The sequence below is a fragment of the Bos indicus genome, chromosome 17, assembly GCF_029378745.1.
Source record: "Bos indicus isolate NIAB-ARS_2022 breed Sahiwal x Tharparkar chromosome 17, NIAB-ARS_B.indTharparkar_mat_pri_1.0, whole genome shotgun sequence".
NCBI lineage: Eukaryota > Metazoa > Chordata > Mammalia > Artiodactyla > Bovidae > Bos > Bos indicus.
The window spans coordinates 53,162,382-53,183,386 of NC_091776.1; the positions used below are offsets into that span (position 1 = coordinate 53,162,382).

Genomic DNA, 21,005 nt, shown 5'->3' on the forward strand with positions numbered 1-21,005 from the left:
CGAAGAATTGACCCATTTAAAAAGCGCCTGATGCTGGGAAAGAATGAAGGCTGGAGAAGGGGACGACAGAGGATGAGATGGTTGGATGTCTTCAACGACTCAATGGACATGAGTTTTAGTAAACTCTGGGAGTTGGTGATGGACTGGGAGGCCTGGCGTGCTGCAATCCATGGGTTTGCAGAGTTGGACACGACTGAGCGACTGAACTGACTCACTGAAAAGATTTCCATTCAAATATAGCTTCATTATCATTTTACAGAGAGTATACTTGCTAAGAAGAAACCCTCAATTTTTAAACCGGACGTGCAAGATCTAGTCTCTGTGCTTAAACTCAATCAGCACCCAGCTCAGGTGCCCTGGACTGTGGAGTAGTCTGGATGGGGTCTTGGGATGCCTCAGAACCCACGCGGTCGAGGAAAGAGGCGGGCACTAGGACCCGGAGGGAGAGTGGCAGATGCCCTCCCATTCCGGTTTTCCGGGTTTGGCGTGCTGTCAGCGGCCCTGGTCACGTGAACCTATCGTCACGTGATAGCGTCGGTGGGCCACACGTAGGGGAATGCAGATCTGGTTCGAGTAGGGGGTTAAGGGGGCGGTGGGGCAAGATGGCGGCACACTTGTCCTACGGGCGAGTGAACCTCAATGTGCTGCGCGAGGCAGTGCGTCGCGAGCTGCGCGAGTTCCTGGACAAGTGCGCAGGAAGCAAGGTGAGGGACAGTGCGCCGCGACACCGCCGTCCGGCCTGGCCTCATCCGGTCCCTAACTGCCTGGGCTCCAAGTGTACTAGGTCTCCTAGGGCTTCCAGGGAGGAGAGCCGGCGGAAACGATAAGTCGGGGAGAGGGGCCTTTTGGTGGGGCTTCCATCGCAATGTACGCGTGGCATCGCTGTTGTTTCATGGCTGCAGAATAAGCCACCGTGTTGTCTCAGCCCTTCGTGAACCAGCTTGTGTCAGGTGCCCCTCCGGTCCAGAGAGGCGGATCCGGTGCTCCCTGCCCAGTTCCCACCCAAGATATTGGAACTGGGGAGGCGGCCACGCCCAGGAACGTAGCTGCACCAGTGTCCATTCATTACAAAGATCATACGTGTCGTTATAGATCATATTCTCAAAAGAATTAACATGAACTACCAACACCTTGCGATCTGCTGCTCACTGGAATCGTGAGAAGTCGTAACTATCTGAGATTTTTAACGTCAGCTTACTTTAATAGTATTGTTTTTCTTGTTAGATGTTTATTAGCACCCAATTCACAATGGAATCAGAAACCGTAGATCAGGAACTTCATAGGACTTCATTTAAGTGGTATTACCTCCCTCCTCTCCCTTTAGGATTTATCAGTCTTCTAAGTAACTGGCAATATAACTCTGAAGAGAAGAGGAAAATTGGGGAAATTCAGCAGTCAGTATTAGAAAAAATAGGACCCCAAGAGGTGGGGTGAGTGCTAGCAGCTATGGATAGAAAACAAAAGCAGGCTAAGTCCTAGGCGCCCAGTTCCAGCTCATTAAATAACTCTGAAATCTGAATGAGATCATGGATTGTATCAGTGTCAATACCCTGGTTGTAGAGTCTATTGTATTGTAATTGTCTATAGTTTTGCGAAATGTTTGCATTGGGGGAAACTGGACAAAGCATATTGGGGAGTCTCCCTGTATTGTTTCTTCAACTGAATATTTATAATTCTACAGATGTCTCAATAAAAATTCAATTTAAAAAAGAAAGAAAAGGAACTGACATTGGAGTTTAGCAGTAGAAATGCTCAGAGGATCCCAGAGCAGTGCTCAGTGAGGTCGTTCAGTCCCAGGCTGGAGACTTGACTTCTTTATGCTGTTTATATTCAAGGTCCTAATATGGCCTTGGATGTTTTTTAAGAATTAATTAGTCTATTTATTTTTATTTTTGCTTGCGTTGGGTCTTCGTTGTGCCTGTGAGCTTTCTCTAGTTGCAGAGTTTGGGGCTACTCTCTAGTTTTGGTGTCCGGGCTTCTTCTTGCCGTGGCTTCTCTCCTTGTGGAGCACGGGCTCTCTGTGCACAGGCTCTTTAGTTGCAGCATGCAGGCTCGGTAGTTGTGGCTTGCTGGCTCTAAGGCACGTGAGCTTCAGTAGCAGCATGGGGGCTCATTAGTTGTGGTTCAAGGGCCCTTGAGCATGCAGACTTCAGTAGTTGCAGTACTTGAGCTCAGTGGTTGTGGTGCATGGGCTTAGCTGTTCCGAGGCATATAGAATCTTCCCAGACCAGAGATCAAACCCATGTCCTGTGCATGGCAAGTGGACTTCCATCCACTGTGCCACCAGGGAGTCCTGGACATGTTACTTAAACTTTCTGAGCCTTTAAAATTTTTCTCAAAATAAACTTTGTAATACCTATATCAGAGGTTTTAGTTTTTATAATTGAATTGTATGCTACTTATAAAATAGTAGGTTGAACTGTTGCATTTGACAGTTTCCATGTGGTTCAGTCTAATAATAATACCGTGACACAGATACACAGCAAACTACAGTTCCTTGTTTTCTCTAATTGTTCAGTCGCTCAGTCGTGTCCAACTCTTTGCAACCCCATGGACTTTAGCACTCCAGGCTTCCCTGTCCTTCACCACCTTCTGTGGCTTGCTCAAACTCATGTTCATTAAGTCAGTGTTGCCATTCAACCATCTGGTCCTCTGTCGTCCCCTTTTCCTCCTGCCTTCACTCTTTCCCAGCATCAGGGTCTTTTCAGCTCTTCACATCAGATGGCCAAAGTCTTGGAGCTTCAGCTTCAGCTTCAGCATCAGTCCTTCCAATGAATATTCAGGGTTTATTTCTTTTAGGACTGACTGGTTTGATCTCCTTGCAATCCAAGGGACTCAAGAGTCTTCTTCAGCACCACAGTTCAAAAGCCTCAGTTCTTCAGTGTTCAGCCTTCTTTATAGTCCAATTCTTGCATCTATACATGACTACTGGAAAAACCATAGCTTTGACTAGACTGGCCTTTGTTGACAAAGTAGTGTCTCTGCTTTTTTAATATGCTGTCTAGTTTGGTCATAGCTTTTCTTCCAAGGAGCAAGTGTCTTTTAATTTCTTGCCTGCAGTGATTTTGGAGCCCAAGAAAATAAAGTCTGTCACTGTTTTCATTGTTTCCCCATGTATTATCCATGAAGTGATGGAACTAGATGCCATGATCTTTGTCTTTTGAATGTTGAGTTTTAAGCCAGCTTTTTCACTCTCTTTCATCTTCATCAAGAGGCTCTTTAGTTCCTCTTTACTTTCTGCCATAAGGGTGGTGTCATCTGCATATTTGAGGTTATTGATATTTCTCCCAGCAATCTTGATTCCACTTAGTGCTACATCCAGTCCGGCATTTCACATGATGTGCTCTGCATATAAGTTAAATAAGCAGGGTGACAATATACAACCTTGACGTACTCCTTTCCCAATTTTGAACCAGTCTGTTGTTCCATGTCTGGTTCTAACTGTTGCTTCTTGACCTGTACACAGCTTTCTCAGTAGGCAAGTCAGGTGGTCTGGCATTCCCATCTCTTGAAGAATTTTCCAGTTTGTTATGATCCACACAAAGGCTTTAGCATGGTCAATAAAGCAGAAGTAGATGTTTTTCTGGAATTCTCACTTTTTTTATGATCCAGCAGAAGTTGGCAATGTGATCTCTGGTTCCTCTGCCTTTTCTAAATCCAGCTTGAATGTCTGGAAGTTCTTGGTTCACATATTGTTGAAGCCTCCCTTGGAGAATTTTGAGTATTACTTTGCTAGCATGTCAAATGAGTGCAATTGTGCAGTAGTTTGAGCATTCTTTGGCATTGCCTTTCTTTGGGATTGAAATGAAAACTGACCTTTCCCAGTCCTGTGGCCACTGCTGAGTTTTCCATATTTGCTGGCATATTGAGTGCAGCACTTTAACAGCATCCTCTTTTAGGATTTGAAATAGCTTAGCTGGAATTCCATCACCTCCACTAGCTTTGTTCCTAGTGATGCTTCCTAATGCCCACTTGGCTTTGAAGGACAGTGATTAAATCTTAAGTTTCCTAGGACTGCCAGTAACATTACTTGCCTTGATGCTGGTTTTTATTTTTTATTTTTTTAAGATCCACACGATATAAATGTGACCAGAGCCAGTTACAGTCTGTTTATTCAGACTTTGAGGGCAGTAGTTGTTGAAATTCTTGACATTAACTGTAATGTTCATTTCTCCCCTCTTGTAGGCAATAGTTTGGGATGAGTATCTCACTGGACCCTTTGGCCTGATTGCACAGTATTCACTGTTGAAGGTAAGTGAATTGTTCAGGTTTTGTTCAGGAATTAATAACTCTGTACTTCAGCAATAGTCAATGGCTTGCAGGGCTGTTTGGTCTTTATAAAACAGCTGCTAATGTATGGCTAACATTTTGTATACAGTGATCCTTTGGTTAATGATTCTATATTGATCCTATTTGCTCTCATTGTTGTCATTTAGTCGCTAAGTCGTGTCTGACTTTTCTGTGACCCTTTAGACGGTAGCCTACCAGGCTCCTCTGTCCATGGGATTTCCCTGGCCAGAATACTGGAATGGATTGCCATGTCCTTCTTCAGGGGATCTTCCTGATCCAGGGATCAAACCTGCATCTCCTGCATCGGGAGGTGTACTCTTTTACCACTGAGCCACCACAGAAGTCCAGCATTATATGACTGTTACCTGGTATCTTTGATAGTTTATTGCATTAGAGTCATTTACACTCAAAGACTGTCACAGTGACTTCATCCTGAAACCTTATGGTTAATACAGCTGGCTTGGGGAAATCTAAATTTTGAGAACAAAGCATTGATGTGCGTTGACTGCAAGTGTTTCTGATGTCTGAGTCTGACTATGATACTTAAAGTTGAGTGATTTTGTTAACCTTTTGTGTATGTGTTTTCTTAGGAGCATGAAGTGGAAAAAATGTTTACGCTTAAAGGAAGTCGTTTGCCAGCAGCCGATGTCAAGAATATAATTTTTTTTGTCAGACCCAGGCTAGAATTGATGGATATCATTGCTGAAAATGTGCTTAGGTATCTCAGAACTTATGTTTGTGCCAGTAGGAATTAATCCTTCTAATGTTTTTAATGTCCTGAGCTTTTCATTGTAAACCCCTTCTCTTGCCAGTGCCTCGGATAGTGGTCTTTTGCTTCTTGTTTGTTTGTTCTTATTTATTTATCTGGCCATGCTATGTCTTAGTTGCAGCACTCGGGACCTTTGATCTTCGTTATGGCATGTGGGGTCTTCAGTTGCAGCATGCAAACTCTTTTTTTTTTTTAATATTTATTTATTGGCTGTGCTGGGTCTTTGTTGCTGCACATGGGCTTTTTCTAGTTTCAGAGAGTGAGTTCTACTCTCTAGTTGTGATGTGTGGGCTTCTCTTTGCAGTGGCTGCTCTTGTGGAGCACAGACTCAAGGGCATGTGGGCCTCAGGTGCTGCCGCTCATGGGCTCCAGAGTGCAGGCTCTGTAGCTGTGGTGCACGGGCTTAGCTGCTCCATGACACGTGGGATATTCCCAGACCAGGAATTGAACCAGTGTTTCCTGCATTGCCAGGCAGTTCCTTAACCACTGGACCATCAGGAAAGCCCATGCAAACCCTTCGTTGGGATCTAGACTCCTGACCAGGGATCCAACCCGAGCCCCCTGCACTGGGAGAACAGAGTCTTAGACCCTTGATCACCAAAGACACCCCAGCAAGTGGTCTTTTAGAAAAACTAGGACAAACATGGAAAAATAGAAAAATGGAAATAGGAAACTTGTGGCATTGTTCAAGCAGTCTGAGAGGGCAGTTATTATAAAACCGCATTCTTTTAGGACAGCTAAAAGTTTGGATATGTATCAGTAGAAAGGAGCCTGTTTTTAAAAATGAATAACAACAACAAAAAAGCCTACCTCTAATGGTTATACTGATGACAAGGTGCTTGAATTTCATAAGCAAAGTAAGAGCTGATTAAAATTTAATATAGCATCCAGTCTAGAGAGGAAGTTCTGCCAGCTCCATCTGTACTCTGTGATATAATCGATTGATTTTAAGATTTTAAAATCTTAAAAGCCATATGGGCTATTTTGAGAAGTTCACTGTCGAGAGGAGAAAGAAGAGTCAATACTGAGCTTTCATTTGAAAAGGAGTCTCTGTGGCTGCATTGGTTTGGTTAAAGAACCATTTGTTTTCAATAAGACACAGATACACCATTTCAGTAAACCTCAGAGCTTTAATGCCCCTGAAAATAGTTAAAGAGAAAGCTAGAAAATGTACATATTGGCTATGCATCAATGCTGGTTTCCTGTCGGGGGAAAAAAAAGAGAGCAAGAAAGTGACTAACTCTTTGGGTCTGAAAGTCAATGTCATATGTTTATCTCACCAGCATTTATTTAGTGCTTTCTGTGTGCACGGCAATGGGGATAGAGTAAGTGAAATAGTCGAAGACTCTAGGGAGCTCATAAGCTAACAAATGTTCCTTCTTTTGCAGTGAAGACAGACGTGGCCCAGCAAGAGATTTCCACATTTTGTTCGTGCCACGACGTAGCTTATTGTGCGAACAGCGGTTGAAGGATCTGGGTGTTTTGGGATCCTTTATTCATAGGGAGGAGTATAGCCTAGATCTTATTCCTTATGATGGGGATCTCCTATCCATGGAATCGGAGGGTGCGTTCAAAGTAAGTTTGGCATTTTCTGTTTTAATGTCAGGCTGTGATTTTTGCCCAATTTATGAGCTTGATGGTCATATTCATCTCAGATGTACAGCAGAATGCTTCAGTATTTTTTCAGATTATATTCTGTTATGGGTTATTATATTAGGTATAGTTTCACGTGCTGTACGTATATCCTTGTAGCTTTTTTTTTTGTACTAGTTGGTATCCGTTAGTCCCATACCCCTAATTTGTCCCTCCCCTCTTCCGTGCCCCACTGGTTTCTTGTCTTGTCTTTTTTTTGGATGGGGGGCTGTGAAGTAGAAAAGAATAGCTTTATTGCTTTGCCAGGCAAAGGGGGCCACAGTGGGCTAATGCCCTCAAAACTGTGTGTCCCCTCCTGGAGGGAGTAGTGAGGAGTTTTATAGCAATGGTCCAAAGAGGGCGTGAGCAGCTTGTGGACACGCTTCTGATTGGTCAGTGGTGAGATGCGTGGAGGTCAGCATCATCAACCTTCTGATTCCAATGGGTCTGGAGTCTGCATGCTTAATGAGCAGCATACAGTTAACTTCTGCCACCTGGTGGGGGTGTCAGTAGCTGGTGTCTGGGCTTACTAAGGCTCAGGTTCTTTGTGTCTCAGCGCAGAAGGGATTCAGTGAGAGGCAAAGGGTTAGGCAAGAAGCAGAGTTATTAACATGGGACACTTGTAAGAGGTGCAGGCCGGCAGGTGGGGGCTCTGCCACCGCTAGTTGGTTTTCTGTGTCTGTAAGTCTGTTTCTGTTCTGTGTATACATTCATGGTATTATCTTTGCAGATTTCACATATGAGTGGTATCACGTAGTGTTTGTCTTTTTCTGTCTTATTTCGCTAAGCATAATATTCTCTAGGTCCATCCATGTTGCTACAAATGGCACTATTTCATTCTTTTTTAATGGATGAGTAATATTCCATTGTACACTTGCTAAGTTGCTTCAGTTATATCCAACTCTGTGTGAGCCCATGGATTGTAGGTCTGCAGGCTCCTCTGTCCATGGTATTCTCCAGATGAGAATACTGGAGTGGGTTGCCATGCCCTCCTCCAGGGGATTGAACCCATGTCTCCTGCATTGGCAGGTGGGTTCTTTACCACTAGTGCCATTTGGGAAGCCCAATATTCCATTGTGTGTGTGTGTATACAGTCACATACATTTATACATTTATATACACACACACACACACACACACCCGCCACCCCCTCCATGTCTTCATCATCCATTCATCTGTTAATGAGCACTTGGGTCGCTTCCATGTCTGTTGTAATTAGAACTCTCATGAATGTTGGGGTACATACAGTATCTTTTCAATTAGTGTTTTTATTTTTTCCAGATATATATCCGGGAGTGGGATTGCTATTTCACATGGCAATTCTAGTTTTTTAAGGAACCTTCATACTGTTTTCCATAGTGGCTGCACCAATTTATATTCCCACCAGTAGCGTGGGAGGGTTCCCTTTTCCCTTTGCTCCATACCCCCTCCAGCATTTATTATTTGTAGCCTTTTTAATGATGGCCATTTTCACTGGTGTAAGGTGGTACCTCAACGTAGTTTTGATTTGCATTTTTCTAATAATTAGTGACATTGAGCATCTTTTCATGTACCTACTGCTGCTGCTGCTGCTGCTGCTAAGTCGCTTCAGTCATGTCCGACTCTGTGCGACCCCATAGACGGCAGCCCACCAGGCTTCCCCGTCCCTGGGATTCTCCAGGCAAGAACACTGGCCATCAGTATATCTTTTTTGTAGAAATGTCTGTTTATACCGTATGCTTATTTTTTTTATTGGAGTGTTTATTTTTTCGTTAAGTTGTATGAGCTGTTTGTATATTTTGGAAATTAAGCCCTTGTCCATCACCTTGTTTGAAAATAACTTCTCCCAGTTCGTATGTTGTCTTCATTTTGTTTATAGTTTCCCTTGCTTTGCAAAAGCTTATAAATTTGATTAGGTCCAATTTGTTTATCTTTGCTTTTATTTCTATTGCCTTGGAAGACTGACCTAAGAAAACATTGGTATGATTTATGTCAGAATGTTTTGCCTACATTCTCTTCTAGGAGTTTTATGGTATCACATCTTATATTTAAGTAAACATGGCACTTTTTAAACAAATTTTCTTGGTTGATTTATATTTTTGGCTGCAGTGGGTCTTTGTTGCTGCGCTAGGGGGCTAGTTGCCGCAAGCACGGGCTACTCTCTAGTTGTCTCTTGACTTAGTTTGTGATAGTTTTTGCTATGTGTACATCTTTCTAAGTATATTCTGTACTCAGATGAGTGCACAAATCATGAGTATAAAGTTTGATGGATTTTCACAAAGTGAAAACACCTGGGACTCTGCTTAAAAAGAAAACAACAAGAATGCTACCAGTATTCCAGAATGCCTCCTTTTGCCACTCTAGTGACTCCCCACCCTCTGTGTGTCTTCTTAATGTAATCATGTTTATCTGTGTTTCCTTCTTTGAATTTTGCGTATGTGACAGGGATCCTGCTGGTCTGGAGACGAGAACTTTTGAGAAGCACTGGTGTTGCGCCCAAAGTTATTTGAAACTTTTTCTTCTGTATTATGTTGTTACTGTGATCACCATCTTCAAAGAGTTAACCTGAGGAAGAACTCAGTGGCACCCCTGATGAATTTTATAACCAAGAGAGTTTCTTGGCTCTTTTTTTTAAAGTCATGTTCCCCATTGTTTTGCTTACAACAAACCTCTTCCAGTGGTAGTACAGATTTCTCCACCTGCCCCCCGCCCCCAACCTAATGTTTTATATGAAACATACAGAAAAGTTGAAGCTTGAAAGAATGGTACAGTGAACACCTGTATACTCATCACCTAGATTCTGGAATTAACATTTTGCTGTATTAACTTTAAATCACGTACCTATAATGATGTACCCTGGTGTAATCAATTCACATCTGTGTAATTAATGTGACTCAGTAGCAGCTGAGGAAAACTTGCCCCAGCATGACAAAACCTGCCCAGAGGAGAGATTTCCTGTTTATTTAACTGCTGGTTTGCAAGAAAGGACAGAATTCTTTTTTGCCAAGAATTTCAAGCCCTTGGCTGTATATGTTCACTGAAGATTCTATTTTAGAAATCAAGGATTTTGCCTGGATAATAAAGCTAAGAATTCTACTTGAATGTTAAATTCAAGTCCGATTTCTAATAGAGGTGAAGTAATTATACTTATTTATTGGATTTTAAACAGTGAGCATGATTAGGTTTTTGGTTTCTTTTTTTTTTTGGCATCAGGAGACACATGTGGACCTTTCTGTGCTTTGGGGATATGATTTTGATTGTCTTGAACGTTGTACTGTACAGAATGTGGGAATTAGAGTTCAGTTCAGTTGAATGCTCAGTCACAGGGCTTAAACTGTTTTGGCCTTCACTAGTACATGTAGGAATGAATACATAGAAAATCTGCCTACCTCCTTTTTAAACATTGCAAGATATTCTACTGTATAGGCATGTGGGACTTTGGGGTCAAAAAAACATGTATATTTAAATGTTAATGGGTATTAGCATTTGTCCCCTCCAAAAATGTCCTCATGGCTGAAATACCAGGTGAAATTCCACAAGCACAGAATAGAGGGATATTAGGACAAATAATCACCCACCACCAGTCATATGACAGCAAAAAATTCAAGATAAATATGTATCCTCAACTTTTAAATCTTTTTTAAGAGATAGAATTATAAAAGGAATATCTTTATAGTAATGCAGCTTTCTAAATTTAAACAATTAATACTACTTTAAGAGATGTTCTCTAATTTTTTTTTTTTTAAATTTTGTCTTGGCTCTGCTCCGATAGGGAGTTTTAAGTAATTTTTCCATAAAGTATGTCTCTGGACATTCTTGATTTGGCTGTGTCGTATGTGGTGAAATGTTAGCATTGCCAGGCTTGGAAGAGCCACCAGGCATTACTTTCAGTGAAGACCAAGCATCCTCACAGGCTCCTTCCAGGCACAGCCCCCCTTCCTCCCTGGGGCAGAACAGATGAATTCCGCCCTCTCATCCTGAATCCCTCCAGCATCCCCTCCCTCCTGGCTTTGGAGGCTACAGACATGTCAGGAGGGTCAGTGACGGGTGTCTGGTCCAGTGTTCCATTCTGACTTATGAGTGGATGATGATTATGAAAAGGAAAAATCCAAATGATTTCTAATTGTTATATAATAAAATAATAGAAAAATAAAATAATAAAATTATTGTTAATAAGAGCTATATGTGAATATCACTAGAAAAGCTAATAATTTTATTTATATTTTATTATTATATTAATAATGTTAAATATTAATATTGTAAATAATGACAAAAGCTAACATAAGCACTTGTATGTTTCAGGTCCTGGGATGAAATGTTTTACGTGTGTTTTCCTCATTTAATCCATATACTGTGTTGAATATACTCCTTCTGCAGACAATAAGGCATAGAGAAATTATCTAATTGCCCCAGGGCACCAGCTGGGCAGTGACACAGCTGAGGTTCGGAACAAGACAACCAGAGTCAGGAACCTGTGCTCCTACCAGTGTCAAAACTTCTGGAGTCTCTCCTGTCACTTCCTAGCTGTTCACTTCCTAGCTGTTTTTTTTATTTTTAACTTTTTATTTTGTATTGGAATATAGCCAATTAACAATGTGGTTTTTTCATTTTTATTATAATTTTCATAATTTATTGACTTTTTAGGTTTTCTTCCCTTGAGTTGTCACTTTTGTGCCACTTTTGTGTATTATGTTTATTTTTATTTCTATGTTTTATTTTCAATTAGAGAATAATTGCTTTACAATGTTGTGTTGGTTTCTGCCATACAACAACGTGAATCAGCCATAAGGATACGTATGTCCCTCCCTCTTGAACCTCCCTCCCACCTCCCCCAGCTGGTTTGGTGTGTATTTTTGTGTCCCTTTTTCTATGCCAAAGAAGCATAATTTTGCCTGCTTTACAAAATTTACCCTGTATACTTCATAAGGCAAAATATATTTTCTGAAAATGGGATCACTCTAAAGATGTTCAGCTGCCCCTTTTTCATTTCTCAAGATGTTACGGCCTTCAGTCGGCATCATTGTGTGAAAATCTGTGTCATGTTTGTAAAGACTGCCGTGTACCCCGTTGTGAGGTCACCTGGGATTCTGGGGCTCAGGGAATACGTGCACTCGTGGGCATCGCCACGTGGCCTCCCGCAGTGCCCTCCTAGCCTCTGCACTCGCCACTGTGAGTGAGGGAGCCTGGTTCCCTTCTCAGTCTTTCTTGGTGGTAGTGGTCTAGTCAAGAAGTCATGTCCAACTCTTTGTTACCCCTTGGACTGTAGCCCGCCAGGCTCCTCATCCATGGGATTCTCCAGGCAAGAACACTGGAGTGGGTTGCCATTTCCTCCTCCAGGGGATCTTCCCGATCCTGCTTGCCAGGCAGATTCTTTACCACTGAGCCATATGGAAAGCCCGTAAAATCTTTTCTAATCAGTAGCTTATTCAAGAGCTGGTAAACTAGGAGGAGTGCCTTCCAGAAGGCTCTGCCCTGGGAGAATTGCTTCCTAGCTGTCCCCTGATGGCACAGCTCTTGGGCTCCTGGCCTGGGCTGCCAAACAGCAGCTTCGTAAACTGGACCCCAGTTTGCAGCTTCCTGGCAAAGTAGGGAAGTGGAACCCATCTTACCCAGTGGCTGCCAAGTCCCACCACCAGACGGAGGCAGGCACCACAAGGCACCCAGGTGACCGTGACTGTAACTAGCCCTTCCTCTCCACAGGAGTGCTATCTGGAAAGTGACCAGACCAGCCTGTACCATGCAGCCAAGGGGCTGATGACCCTGCAAGCTCTGTACGGGACTATCCCCCAGATCTTTGGGAAAGGAGAGTGCGCCCGGGTGAGAAACGGGAGATGCTTCTGGTGGTGAAGCAAGGGCCCCCTGGTGCCTGGGATGGGGAGGAGTGGGAATCTGTTTTGATTTGAAAATTCGCATACTTGCTAAAATTTCTTTATAGCTCCCAAATTGGCACAGTGCTCTGCAGATACGCTCAGGGAAGCAGTAATTTGTATCATCCAGTAATTGAAGTTGCGCATGTTCTCAGCTGAGATCACAGCAAGCAACGCTCTGCCTTCAACTCATACCATGAACAAGTGTGATTTTTGCCACTATACTGCCATGCAGTACTCATTGCCACTTTTGTGTGTGTGTGTGCATTTTTGTGCCTTTTTTTTTTTTTTTCAGTTGGTGATTTCACTGTTAAAATGGCCCCCAGCGGTGGTGCGGAAGTGCTATCCAGTTTTCAGAATGTAGGAAGGCTATGATGGGCCTTTAGGGAGAAAACTCATATTAGATGAGCTTCATTTAGTGTAAATGATAGTGTTGGAGAATCAACAGCATATATTTAATGTCTTTAAATAGAACACACATAAAACAAGATTATATATTGATCAGATGATGAAAGTGTTGTAATCAGAGACTCAAGAAGCCCTCACCCTAATGGCCCTGCAGAGCGGTGGTTCAGTATTCACTGATTCAGCATTCATGGTGACTTTATAGAATAGAACTTCCGTGAATAATAGAAATAGACTTTGATTTTATGCCTCGTTGAGAAATAGCTGGTAAAGTGTAAGCACTGGAATGGGCATCCAACATGGAGTGGTTTTCTGTCACTGTTTATTTCTTGTCCATCTCACTCTTCCACCATTTTTCTCCAGTTTTTACTTTTTTGATACTTTGCATTTTTAGCTGTTTTTTTTTTTTTGGCTGTGCCATGTGGCACATGGATATTAGTTCCCTGATCAGGGATCAAACCTGGGCCCCTTGCAGTGGAAGTGCAGAGTCTTAACTATTGGATCACTAGGCAAGTTCTAGCCAATTTTTTTTTTTTTAGTCCTAGCCAGATTTTTAAATCTGCTTATGCCCAGTAGAGTCCCACCTGACCCCATGTTTTGTTTCCAGCAAGTGGCCAATATGATGATCAGGATGAAGAGAGAGTTTACAGGAAGCCAGAATTCAATATTCCCTGTGTTTGATAATCTCTTGTTGCTTGATCGGAACGTGGATTTGTTATCGCCTCTCGCCACTCAGCTTACATACGAAGGACTCATTGATGAAATTTATGGCATTCAGAACAGTGAGTAAAGTAACCCTGCCTTTTACCAATAGGTAATCTGATAGGAATATCCAAAAGACCAGTTGAAATTTTTTTTCAAAGAAAAACCCATATTCTAAGCAGTATTTATTATAGTGGACAGAGAAGAAAAAATATGCCAAAATTGTAATTCAAAAGACCATTTTTTTTTCAGGAGACACTTCCTTTCTAAATAACTCAGTATTTGGAAAAATTAAAATGCGGACTTTAGACACTAGGATTCAGTGACATCTGAGCACACTGTCCTTGTTGGTCACACATAGGCTGGCGAGTGTTTACTGCACAGGGCTGTGTGTGCCCCCTGTGAGCAGAGGCCCAGGGCTAAATGCAGGTGGCCCTGCAGTTGGAGAACATAGATTCCAAGGTGGGCAGTCATTCAGGAAAGCTTATGGACGAGGTGGCTTTTGTACTGGGTTTGGAAAGATGGGTAGAATATAGGGGGGTGTTGCTGGTGAGGGGCAGTCAGCATAATACCTGTGGGGAACCATGGGGCAAATAGCTTGCTGAGGCAGGGGGCACAGCCGGGTACATTCTGGGAGAAAGGTGATAGATAACAGGAGGTTGGAGACACTTGATGATAGACTTGAAGGCCTACTAGAGTTAGGCTTAACAGACAGTTGGGGTCAGAGATCACAAGTGTGTTTTATTTGGTTTTGACCGCATGATTTGTGCCTGTTTCTGTCACTGTTTAAAATTGGAGAAGACTGTAATAATGATCTTGATGTATTCCGTATCTTTAAAAACCTATGAGGCTCTGGCAACCCCATGACCACATTCCTATGTGGCAGCTGGTGCCCAGTGAATATCCCTTCTTTAGACAGGCCCTTCTCTCTAGAATACCACAGATTCCACCACTCCTGTCCCATCCAGGCCTCCTTCCCTCATTTACATGAGCCCCAGTCTCTTTTGGCATCCTGAATTATATCACAGGGAGCCAAGGAAGAGCCTTGGAGGAAAGCATGGAGGCAGAAAGCCAGCTGGTGGTGGCCAGGGCTCAGGAAAAGGGTGGGGAGTCAACTCCTGTTGGGTACGGGATTTCCTTTGGGTTTTTTGTTTTTTAATTTTTTGGTTGCACCACAAGGCATGCAGTATCTTAGTTTAGCAAGTAGGAATTGAACCCGCACCCCCTGAAGTGGAAGCATGGAGTCTTAACCATTGGACTGCCAGGGAAGTCCCAGGGTTTTCTTTTGGGATAAAAAAAGTTCTGGAACTAGAGACCAGCTGTGGTTGTAGAAAGTTGTGTATGTAATAAATGCTTTTGTAAAATGGTTAAAATGGTAAGTTTTATGTTAGGTGTATTCTACCATAAGAATGCATGGAGAGCAGATGGATAGATGGATGGCCAAGGGAGTAGATGAAGACACAGCCATGAAGAGGGGTTTCCACAAAGCAGAGTCTTTAATGATAAGGCTGTGAAAAGTCTTATTTTTAAATTATTTGTTTCAAAATTAGGCTTTTTTTTTTTTTTTTGGCTGTGTTGAGTCTTTTTTGTGGTGCAGGGGCTCAGTAGTTGCAGTACATGGGGTTAGTTGCCCTGCAGCATGTGGGATCCCAGTTCCCCGTCCAGGGATCAAACCCAAGATCCCTGCATTGGAAGGCAGATTCCTAACCACTGGACCACCCGGGGAAGTCACCAAGAGATGGCATCTTGAATACTTCTAAAAACTCCATTTCATGGACAGAGGAGTTCTATGCTAGATAGTAGGTGGGAATCAAAGAAATGAGGGAGCCCCTCCTCTCATGGTTGCAGAGAGCAACCACCTAAGAGACCTTTAGAAGGAACTAGGGTTTAGGGCAGGGAGGTGGCCTGGGGAGTGAGGGGAGGCCATGTAAGATAGGTGGGAGGTAGGAAGGGATTCTCCAAGAAGAGAAGGAATATGTGTAAATTCAGTTTCTTGGCAGCAAGGTTTGTTTTTTGTTTTTTTGTGTTTTTTTTTTTATAATATAAGTCAAATGTTGATTAAGGGAAAATTGAAAAAAATAAAGAAGGAAAACACACATCTTCCATGATCCCTGAAATCCTGCCCCTAAACTTTGGGACAACGTTAATATTTTGGTGTATTTCCTCATAGTCATTTTTCTATTAAGAGTTTGTTTTCAGTTAACAAAACGACTGAGCAACTTCACTTTCACTTTTCACTTTCATGCATTGGAGAAGGAAATGGCAACCCACTCTAGTGTTCTTGCCTGGAGAATCCCAGGGATGGGGAAGCCTGATGGGCTGCCGTCTGTGGGGTCGCACAGAGTTGGACAGGAGTGAAGTGACTTAGCAGCAGCAGCAGCAGAATCAGCTTGTACAAATTATTCTGAAAAATTTTGGGGGGTGGGTTGTGGGAGCCCACGCAGCTTGTGGGGTATCTTAGTTCCTTGACCAGATTTTGATTGAACCTGGATTGAACCCAGGTCTTCACAGAGAAAGCGCTGAGTCCTAACCACTGGACTAGGTACAGGGATTCCCTGAACCTCGTTTTTGATTTGGTATAAGATGAGCATTTTCTCAGCATATGTATAATTTTAATAGCTTAATTAAAGTCCATAATATATATTATACCATGGTTTGTACAACCATTCCCCTAGTGGTGGGCAATTTATGTTTGGGTTTCTTTTTTTTTAATGGTTATAAAGGCATCTGTGTACATAATTTTTTTTCATATACTATATTTCTTCCTCTGCATTCTCTGATGCAGGATTTAGGGGTCAGAAGTATTAATGTTATAAGGTCCTTGATTCATACTGCCAAGCTTCTTAGAGTTAAACCAGTTTATATGCTAAGGCAACTCGTAAGAGCATGTAGGGTATTTCTGGAAATGACTAAGTTGGTTTGGAGGGAACACAGGTGGGAGAAGTGGATTAAGGCTACTTAGTGGAGGAACTGGATGCTGTGTTTTGTATGTTTGTTTATAATGCTCATTGCAACCCACCAACTTGATTTCATGATCCACTAACAGGACATGACGTACAGTTTGAAAAACACCATAAGATAATGGGAGAGATCCTTGTAAAATTTTTTTAAGTGAAAACATAACCCATCCCTGAATAAGTTTAGAAAGTAACTAAACATTGCTGCAGTGATTTAGATAGGTGACTCCAAAGAAAAGTGGAACCATGATATTAATATTGAAGAGTGACTGCATTCTGTACTGTGATTGTGGAAAAATCAGAGCGTCAGTGCCATGCACCATTTTTTATAAAGCCAGCTTCCACCCTCTTCTGAGTTGGAAAATTCTGTTTAAGTGCCTGAGCTAAACTGGTTCTTCCATTAAACGCACTCAGGGCCTTGTTCCCTTCCGCTGTTTTTCAGGTTATGTGAAATTACCTCCGGAGAAATTCGCACCTAAAAAACAGGGCGATGGTGGTAAGGACCTTCCTACGGAAGCAAAGAAGCTTCAGCTGAATTCTGCAGAGGAGCTGTACGCTGAGATCAGAGATAAAAACTTCAATGCTGTGGGCTCCGTGCTTAGCAAGAAAGCAAAGGTGATCTCTGCAGCATTCGAGGTGAGATGGTTTGGTTGTTACCCAGCTTCTGTAGGTCACAGGCTAGACTGCCCACCCCTCCTAGCGAGCAAGGACTGCCAAAGTGCAGCCACTGAGCAGGGCTGCAGTTCTGAGCAACTGTGGGCTCAGCCACTGGAGAACCCAAGGTTTTCTTTCTTTTTTTTTTAAATATATGCACCTTCATTCATTCATTCTGCACTTCGTAGCATGCAGGATCTTAGTTCCCCAATCAGGGCTGGAACCCCTGCCCCTGCATTGGAAGCAAGGAGTTCTAACCTCTGGACCACCAGGGAAATCCCCGCCAAGGTTTTCTTTTTAAACTTCTCCCCAGACCTATGAGAAAAGGTGTTTTTCTCTTTTAGGGAGAGAAAGGGGTAGTATTTTGAGTTTACAAGCGTTCACCATAAATATTTGTTCTACCTTCTTTGTAATTATTTCCCATCTCTCTTAAGAGGAAGCCAGCTGTACTCTAAATTTAAGATCCTCTATAACAGAACTTGCAATTTGGGCCAATAGCTCCCAGTTTAGCCAACATGCCAATGGCAAGGGACCTCTGCAGATGCAGGAGGTGATAATAAGAGCGAAATCCCAGGAGCCCAGAGCTTTTAAATGGACGGCTTCATTATCACCTTCCTGCCTCCTCTTGCCCAGCCACTGGTTTATTCTTGGTTAAGCTCATTTTTGAAATGGGAATTCAGTAAGATGCTGAACTCTGCGTGTTTAGTCTTTGGAAACATGTATTAGGAGAACTTTGAAGACTGATTTTTTTCACTGAGTGTGTATTTCCAGGTTTCATCTTTATTTTTTTTAGTGTTTTTTTTTTTTTTTTAACGTGGACCATTTAAAAAATCTTTATTGAACTTATTACCGTTTTTGCTTCTGTTGTTTATGTTCTGGTCTTTTGGCCATGAGGCATGTGTGATTCGACCAGGGATCAAACCCACACCCCCTGCATGGGAAGGTGAAGTCTTAAAACACTGGACATACCTGGGAGGTCCCTAGGTTCATCTTTGTTAGGATTCGTTAATTGATTTTCTTCAATTTTCTGAGTTACTTGCTTTACAATTACTAAACTTTGCAAAAAAAAAGAAAAATTTCTCACCACGAAGTAAGGTTGTTTTTATCCGTGGATAATATTCAAGATTGAGGTTCAGCAGTAAGAATGGATTTTTTTTTCTGTTACAGAGGAAACTTTTTGCTATTTATGTTCCCCTCTTAATATAATGTCTTCATTTTAATTTTTTACTCAGAAATGTTTCTGGATAACCTAATATCGTCCCCCACAAATACTAATCACAATATTATCTGGTCCCTGGGAAGGAAAAAAACCTTAGGCATTTGCTCCCTAAAAAAGTACTAATGTAGTGAACAGGAACAGTGAGCCTGTCTTTTCTGTTTTTCTGTGTCATGTTGAAGATGGGTCTGGCCTGATTTATTTGTATTCCCTTCTTTCTTTTGCATTAGTATAAATTGAATGTCCCCTAAGCAATACAAAGAACAGAGCGCTTAAAATATCTTCCCCACTTCCTGCTCCTGCTGTTTTATGCATTTCAGGAAAGGCACAATGCCAAGACGGTTGGGGAGATCAAGCAGTTCGTTTCACAGCTGCCCCACATGCAGGCAGCGCGAGGCTCCCTCGCAAATCACACCTCGATTGCAGAGCTGATCAAAGATGTAACTAGTGAGTATCCTTGGAAAGTGATGGAGCTTGCCTGGGGCTGACTAGCACGAACCATGACTGACACCATGGCCATTGGCACCGCCATGCTCCCTTGGGAGGGTTAGCTCTGTTTTAATACCGTATGTTATCCTCAGTGTTAATTAAATGTTCCCATGTTTATAGTCAAAAATGTTCCCTTTGTGGTTAACTCAGTTTTCTTTCATTAATAAGATAATGTAATCATGTGATACAATATTTGGAATGTCAAAAAGAGAAAAAAATTCTTCCCCTAACATGAGGCAGTTAATTGTTTCGGTCTGGTTTTTATCCTGTCATTAAGGATTACTTAGAGCAGAATCCAGTTTCTGTTTTAGTTTTTGTTTTTCCCTTGAAGACTCCCTAGGTGGAGAGTGTATGTTAAGTATTTTGAAAGAGCTTGGGAAATGTCTATTACACCAAAGATGAATTTACTTGTTAAAACACAGGCTGTAAAAGCTGAGTTAGAGATTGTTCAATGCCCTGTTTTATAAAGTATGCTTTGAATCTTACATAAAAGTGTTAGAAAATCAGTCCTTTGTTTTCATATTGATGGAAGTGGAGATCAGGTGAAACTGGGTTAGATCTGATGATGCAAGTAAAAGGCTCTTGGCAAATTAGCTTTCATTGATACTGAAGAAAAGGAGAAGGCAATGGCAACCCACTCCAGTACTCTTGCCTGGAAAATCCCATGGACGGAGGAGCCTGGTAGGCTTCAGTCCATGGGGTCGTGAGGAGTCAGACATGATTGAGCGACTTCACTTTTACTTTTCACTTTCATGCACTGGAGAAGGAAATGGCAGCCCGCTCCAGTGTTCTTGCCTGGAGAATCCCAGGGACGGCAGAGCCTGGTGGGCTGCCATCTACGGGGTCGCACAGAATCGGACACGACTGAAGTGACTTAGCAGTAGCAGCAGATACTGAAGAAAAATTCCTAAGATCTTATTAGAATCCTAAGGATATTGAGATTTCATGAGAGTCCTAAGAATAGCGAAAGGGTACAGTGGTTGACTATTCCTGGATGTAACTTAGGAGGTCAGAGTTATAGTTTTCCATGTTTCTTAGATTCTCCTCAGGTGGCAGTTTGAATTTTTGTTTGCTTTCTTTTTTGCATGTCATGTTTCCTAGTCATGCTCTGTGTATAAAGGCATTAACATTTATTGAATTTCTTACTTACAAATTTGCTGTTTCCATTTTAGCTTCTGAAGACTTCTTTGATAAATTGACAGTGGAGCAGGAGTTTATGTCTGGGATAGACACTGATAAAGTATGTGAAAATGAAACTGTTCTAGCAAATAATTGATACCTTATAAAAACTAAGATTACAGCTAGAAAAGCAATTGCTTTGATTCCCATGCCTTATCTAAATATTTTAAAGAGCAGGTGCAAAATGTGAAAACAGAGATCTTAATCAAGTATTTAAGATTATTGTATTGAAGGCACTTTCTTCAGTGCACAGAGAGGTGAGGCCCTGCCTCTAAAATCAAAGATCTCTAAATGAATAGATTTACTTCCTAAGTGAATTGATCTTTTTTTTTTAATTAATTAATTTATTTGGCTGCACCGGGTCTTAGTTGAGGCATGTGGGATCTTTTCGCTGTGGCATGTGGAATCCAGTTCCCTGACTAGGGATCGATCCCAGGCCCCCTGCATTGGGATTGCTGAGTCTTAGCCACTGGACCACCAGGGAGGTCCCAGCAAATTGGTCTGATAGTTCCTTTACATATCCACCTCTATTACTAAATTTGAAATGATTGAATTTGTGAAAACTCCCATCTTCTAGAAAGATTCTTGTTACTTTATGCTGATAAATTGCTGCTGGGATAGCCAGGATCACACACCCGGGACATGCAGCAGCCTCTGGAGGTTGTCCATCCGTGGAGACAGATGAGTCCAGACAGGCTGCTGGGTCCCTCAAGTCTGCCCTCGCCAGCCTGTGCTCCCCGATCGCTGGCGTGTCTGCATGGTGGGGGGTGGGTGGTGTGTGTGTAGCAAGGGCCGAAGGAGCTACTCTGGAGGGAGCTGAGGGAAAGTGCAAAAAGAATGAGCCCTTCTTCCACTCATCTCCTTTA

The 21,005-nt window shown here is 42.3% G+C and overlaps 1 protein-coding gene across 1 annotated transcript in view; it reads left to right on the forward strand.

Moving 5' to 3' along the window:
- The first annotated feature begins 547 nt into the window (after positions 1 to 547).
- The window catches only part of VPS33A (VPS33A core subunit of CORVET and HOPS complexes), a 30,992-nt gene continuing 10,534 nt past the window's right edge, over positions 548 to 21,005 (forward strand). Inside the window, exons 1-9 of the mRNA XM_019977836.2 lie at positions 548 to 704; positions 4,186 to 4,251; positions 4,881 to 5,008; positions 6,448 to 6,634; positions 12,371 to 12,487; positions 13,550 to 13,724; positions 17,044 to 17,237; positions 18,792 to 18,918; positions 20,133 to 20,200. Coding sequence (XP_019833395.1) covers positions 603 to 704; positions 4,186 to 4,251; positions 4,881 to 5,008; positions 6,448 to 6,634; positions 12,371 to 12,487; positions 13,550 to 13,724; positions 17,044 to 17,237; positions 18,792 to 18,918; positions 20,133 to 20,200 — 1,164 coding nt within the window. The 5' untranslated portion in view covers positions 548 to 602. The remainder of the gene's footprint in view (positions 705 to 4,185; positions 4,252 to 4,880; positions 5,009 to 6,447; positions 6,635 to 12,370; positions 12,488 to 13,549; positions 13,725 to 17,043; positions 17,238 to 18,791; positions 18,919 to 20,132; positions 20,201 to 21,005) is intronic.